General features: G+C 52.6%; 1 protein-coding gene across 1 annotated transcript; it reads left to right on the top strand.

Annotated features, from left to right (window-relative positions):
- The first annotated feature begins 451 nt into the window (after positions 1–451).
- On the top strand, positions 452–5760 carry LOC136783771 (uncharacterized). The gene is made up of 2 exons (XM_066744043.1): positions 452–2153; positions 2312–5760. Exons 1-2 carry the CDS (start codon positions 452–454, stop codon positions 5758–5760), a joined length of 5151 nt encoding a protein of 1716 aa, XP_066600140.1.
- Positions 5761–6150: the final 390 nt, after the last annotated feature.

Below are 6150 nucleotides of genomic sequence, written 5' to 3'. Positions count from 1 at the left end.
AGGCGTACAGTCTTCCGCGATCGGGGAAATAAAACTGGCGGTTTCCGTGTAGAGGAGTTTGCTCTCAGATAGCTGGGGCGGACAAACTTCCCCATCTTGGTCTGGAGAGAAAAAGCCTTGTCCCCGAACGAAAGTGCATTCTCGCGGTATCATAATTGGTGTTCCTTTCCCAAATAATACTTAGCGGGGCACTTTTCCCACGGGAGTAACAATAGTCCCCAGAAGTGCTATAGTCGCTGGGTGGTGTGAGTTTGGGTGGTGTTTTCCCCATTGAAGCACACCCTGGTGTGTCTGGCGCACATCGGGAGAAATCGGAAGAAACATCCCCGGTCCGAGGGAATCAGGCCGATAAAATATTCCCCCTCTGCGGGATAGGTCCTCTCAGAGAGGACGCGTATATCGAACACACCGGTAACTTAGACTCGCGTGTTGGATTGAATAATTCGCCGGGATGGACCAAGATGGGCCAGATAAGGAAGATCCTCTCGCGTGGATCAACAGACTCAATGCCGAAGAAACTGTTACCCAGCTGGCGACGCTGGGCTTACCGACTAGCGGAATATTGCCAACGTTGAGGCAGCGCCTATACGCCTACTTAAGTACGAAAGAATCCAGCCCCAGTCAGACCCGGGTAGAAAATATGAGCCGCGATGAAGCATCCGGAGAGACCCCCCCTGTTAGTAGAGGAGAGGAAGGGACCGATGAAACGCGGATAGCACAGGCCGACACGAGGCAACCGTGGAGTGCGGCATCGCGGAATGATGGAGCGAAGCGCAAAACGCCGAGGTTTTTAGAGCGAAGTCCCCCTTCCGATAGGTGTATGGAGGGGCCGAGCTTGGGCGGTCATCGGAGCCGGAGACCTGAGAATACCCGTCTGGAGGAGCAGATTGTCACCCTGATAGAGCGGCTGTCGGAAATCCTCCCGGGAGGAAAAATAAGAGAAGTAATTCCCGGTGACCATCCTGGCGAAGCCCCAACCAGAGAAGGACGCGGAAAACAAAACGTTCACGATGAAGTATTGGGGGGTAGGCACTGTGCCGCGGTTACCTTCGTCCCAGCGTCGGATATCGGTGATCCGGACCAAGCAACTACAGGAGAGGCCGGAACGGCGGGGACGGATATGTTCGTTGGTCCCCGATGTTCCCCGGGAAGGAGCCCGGGAGGTCTCGGGAGGAGAGCATTGGGTGAGTTTTCCCCATCCCCGGTCGTTCATGATCGGGAGGGAATCGCTCCACCATCGGCGCATGCTTTCGGTTCATTGGACCCATACTTAGCGTATTCGTCGCACGCAGTACCACCACCGATGCATTATGGCGCTCAAAGCTACCCAAGGGAGAACTTGGCTAACCAAGTCTCTTCTATCTGTTCCATGTTTAGCAGATTGAAAATTAGTTTCACGGGCAGGAACGGCGAAGATCCGGAAGCCTTCCTCCTCCGCCTTGTCGACGTCCGAATACCACTGAACATAACAGATTCCATGATGCTGGATTATGTACGGTACGCGTTAAACGGCATAGCTTTGCAGTGGTATCGGGGGCTGAGATCACGTTGGGGCAACTGGCCCACCTTCGAACAAGCTTTCAGGTCGCGTTTCGGAGGCCCGAATATACAATTTAACCTACGACAAGAAATTTCTAAGCGCACTCAGGGGGAGGGAGAATTGGTCGCGGATTATTTAGTATGCATGCGTAGTATGTTGGGCCGTTTAACGCCGCCGTGGCCGGAAAGAGAGTGGATATGGATGGCCTACAAAAACATGGTACCGCGACTCCAACCAGCCATCGACATCGACTCAATTCGGACTTTCGAGGCATTGGAAAATAGAGCCTGTCGGGTCGAGGAAGCCGTGAGGGCTACCCAAACTTATTGCGCTCCACCCCCGCCTGACAGAACGATGTACCCCGAATTGGCCTGTCCCGTAAGTGCGAGAGGCACTCGTGTCCCACGACGAGCCGCGGCCATGATAAGCGAATTGTTCGAGCCAAACCCGGAGGAAGACTCCAGTGGCGGCAGTCTGAAAGACGCTCCTGAAGCGATACAAATGGCAGTGGAAAAGTCGAGTCCGGATAACTCGGGAGGGGAACGACGGCCGTATATTTGTTGGAACTGCAGACTGTCCGGACATTCCTGGCGAGATTGCCCCTCCACTATCCGTAAGATCTTTTGCTATAGGTGCGGTAAGGATGGGGTAACCAGTGTAAAATGCGAGTGTATTCCGGGAAACGCAAGGGCGGGCCGTTGACTTCGTCAGCGGCCGACCGATTAGACGGGTTTCTGTTAAGCGGCCATAGCTCATCTGAATCGGTTCTAGTGGTGAGGCGGGGCAGCCCCCTGTTGTATTTGGCTGCTCTCGTTGACGAGGTTCCCTTACCCGTACTAGTCGACAGCGGGGCGACCCGAACCTTCTTAGGAGCGATCGGTTGGAAATTACTCCGTGAGTTAAACTTACCCGTCTTGCCTGGGCCACCAAGCACCGTGACTACTGCCGATGGCTATGTGGTTACTATAAAGGGCGAAGTGCGTCTACCCATGACCATCGGATTTACAACCCGCGAAGTAAAAGCACGAATATTCCCCTCGCTATCAGTCCCCTGTATACTAGGGTTGGATGCCTTACACGCATTTGGAATAGTGATCAACTTCCCCAAAAGAATATGGTGGTTTGAGTCACAACCGAACCACGTTTTCCCCTTTGAGAGGGAAGGGCGAGAGGATTCGAACTGGACCTCCCCGGGAATTCAGGGAAGCGAAGGGGTTCCCCAAATCGGAATGACCATCGTGGAACGGGCCTCCAGTTATCAAGAACTGGGAGAGGACCTGATATTCCCCTTCCCAGGGGGCGATTCCGATGTCCCCGTAGAAACGGGTGGAGAGTCCTCTCCCGAAGAAGGGGATGTACCTATGGACCTATGTTGTGGTCTTAGTGAATTAATTCCCCGGGAGCAAGCTGAACTCGAACAGTTTTTGGCCGAAGAGCGCCCTAGATTATTGGCAGCTCCGGGGGTGACCGCGTTAACTTCTCATAAGATAGACGTAGGCAGTGCATCCGCGATTAAACAGCGATACTACCCCGTTGCCCCGGTCGTCCAGAAAGCCATATATGAAGAGGTGGATCGCCTATTGAAGGAGGGCATAATAGAGCCGTCTCACAGCGAATGGTCCTCCCCGATCGTCATGGTGCGGAAATCGGGAGGTTCATATAGATTCTGCTTAGACTACCGACGCGTAAATGCGGTTTCGAAAAAGGATGCATACCCTCTCCCTTACATGCAGAGTATTTTGGAAAGACTGAAGGCCGCCAGATATATTTCGGCTATTGATTTGAGTCAGGCTTACTTCCAAATACCCATGGAGGAGTCGAGTCGCGAAATAACCGCTTTTACAGTGCCCGGAAGAGGCTTATTCCATTTTAGACGGATGCCGTTCGGGTTGACGGGGGCCCCGGCAACTTTCCAGAGATTGCTGGACAAATTGATCGGTCCCGAAATGGAACCCCACGCTTTCGCCTACCTAGATGATATAATCATAGTCACCGAGACCTTCCCTGAACATCTGGTATGGCTAAAGCGCGTGTTTGATCGGGTGGTAGGAGCGGGACTACGCATCAATCCGGATAAAAGTGAATTTTGCAAAGCGGAAGTCAAGTATCTGGGGTTTCTGGTTGACAAGCAGGGATTCCGGATGGATCCAGATAAAACAGCACCAATCCTTGAGTATCCGACCCCGAAAAATGTAAAACAAGTAAGGCGATTCATGGGCATGGTGTCCTGGTATCGGAAATTCATCCCGAACTTTGCAACAGAAAGCGAACCAATTAACCGACTACTAAGGAAAAATCAGGCATGGCTGTGGGGTGAAGACCAAGAGATTGCGTTTCGGGAGCTGCGGAACCACTTAGTAAAAGCCCCGACGCTAGCTTGCCCTAACTTCAATGTTCCCTTTGTCCTGCAAACCGACGCAAGTACGGTGGGTCTGGGTGCCGTACTCACGCAAGAAATCGAGGACACCGATCGGGTAATTGCTTACGCGTGCCGCACCTTGACCAGCGCTGAAAGAAATTATACCACGACCGAACAGGAATGTCTCGCGGTTATATGGGCGATTAGGAAGTTTCGAGCGTACTTGGAAGGGACCCGGTTCACCGTCATCACGGACCATAGTAGTCTACTATGGCTCCATAACGTCAAAAATCCAACGGGACGTCTAGCACGCTGGGGATTGGAACTACTCGAGTACGACTACAAGATTCTCCATCGCAAGGGCGCGCTACACCATGTTCCGGACGCGTTATCGCGGATGTTCGAAGGGAATGGTGGCGAAGAGTCGGACACGACTCCCCAGGACTCTGGGAAGATTTATTCCTTAGGTAATGAGGAAGAAGACCGTAGGGATGAATCGGACGATTGGGTCGACCTCGACGATGATTGGTACACCAACAAATATGAAGCCGTGAATTGGGAGCCTAAGAAATATCGAGATTGGCGAATCTCTCACGGGAGGCTTTATATAAACCGCCCCTCCAGAGACTGCGAGCCAGAATTATCCGACCTGGATGCATGGAAGCTGGTGGTACCCAGGAAGTGGCAAATCCGGATCCTAGAAGAATGCCACGGAGTGACTCAGGCCGGTCACCTCGGAATCGAGAAGACCTATCACCGGGCGTGCCTGCGCTACTATTGGCCTAAGATGTATCGAGATGCCCATCACTATGTGTCGAGATGCGACACCTGTCAGAAAACAAAGGTAGAAACTACAGCTTCCGCCGGGCTGATGGGAAGACGGGTGGTCGAGCGTCCCTGGGAGTACGTGGCTGCCGACATAATGGGACCATTTCCCCCTAGTAAACAGGGCTACGCATACGTCCTCGTCATACAGGATTATTTCACCAAATGGGTAGAGTTGTGTGCGTTACGCCGAGCCACGGGACCTAAGATACGAGATGCCTTCCACGAGATGATCGTTTCTCGATGGGGCACTCCCAAAGTATTGCTCACAGACAACGGGACTGAGTTTGTAAATCGGGTTATAGACGTGCTCTGTAGGGATTTCGGAATCTATCACTCCACTACACCTCCTTATCATCCACAAGCTAACCCCGTCGAGAGGGTAAATCGTGTCATTAAAACCATGATTGTAGCGTTTCTCAAAGAGAACCACAGGGAATGGGATAACCACTTAGCAGACTTTCGTTTTGCTTTTAATACCGCTCGACATTCGACTTTGGGACTAGGTCCGGCTTTCCTTAATTTTGGGAGGGAATTATCCCCAATTGAGTGCATCCGAAACAAGGTGGCCTCTCTCCCCAGATTGGGCGAGGTGTCTCCATCCATCAACGGACCTCCCGTGGGGGAGGACGGGTCCTCGATTGGGGAGATAACGTTTTCCCCTATTGGGGGTGAGGCCGCATGGAGTGATCGCATGAAGAAATTGCAGGCAGTTCGCGAGTGGGTTACGCAGAGGTTAGATCAGGCTTTCGTGCGTCAGTCCAAACCGTATAACTCCAAACGCCGCGATGAACAGTTTCGGGTAGGCGACCTGGTACTGTCTCGAGCACATGTCTTGTCTTCCGCGATGAAGAATTTCGCGGCGAAGCTAACACCAAAATTTACAGGACCCTCTCGGGTAATTAAAGTCATTTCCCCGTTAGTATACGAGGTGGAGGATCTCACTACTGGTAAGAAATCCAAATCCCACTTATCACATCTTAAATCCTATATTCCAGCTGAAGAATCCCCGGACACGGAACCACGGGCGGACTAATTATCCAAATTCCCACTGATCTTTCCCCGATACCTACGGGCGACCTTATTCCCCTAAACGGGTGTTAACGAAAAGAAAACTTGCGGAAGCCACCTAAACATCGGCGACACCGACAATGTTTAGGGGAGGTGAATTTGGGTTGCCGGATGATGCCGATCCGGAAGTCCCCTTGAGGCGACCCCACACGAAGCCACGGTGCACTAAGGGTAACAAGGCTCCTGAAGGTACCCGAAAGTCAAACCCAGAGCCAGACGTCAAATTCGTGGACCTCACCGAGGAAGACGATATCGAGGAAGTGGACCGCAGTTCCAACGTCAGTAGCGACCGTGAAGTCCACATCGAGGGAGAAGAGCTCGATCCAGACGGGAGAGACCCTTGGAGACCCCTTCG

The sequence above is a fragment of the Prorops nasuta genome, unplaced genomic scaffold (assembly GCF_024137725.1).
Source record: "Prorops nasuta isolate Cenicafe-Biocafe unplaced genomic scaffold, Cenicafe_Pnas_1.2 PNAS00035, whole genome shotgun sequence".
In the NCBI taxonomy this organism is placed as follows: domain Eukaryota; kingdom Metazoa; phylum Arthropoda; class Insecta; order Hymenoptera; family Bethylidae; genus Prorops; species Prorops nasuta.
The sequence above is the reverse complement of the archived record's forward strand: the minus strand, read 5'-3'. Positions and strand labels throughout refer to the sequence as shown.

Coding starts and splice junctions, on each gene's coding strand:
- LOC136783771 (XM_066744043.1), top strand. CDS start 452: ATGGACCAAGATGGGCCAGATAAGGAAGATCCTCTCGCGTGGATCAAC. Junction 2,154..2,311: donor AGATTGCCCCTCCACTATCC/GTAAGATCTTTT, acceptor AATCGGTTCTAG/TGGTGAGGCGGGGCAGCCCC.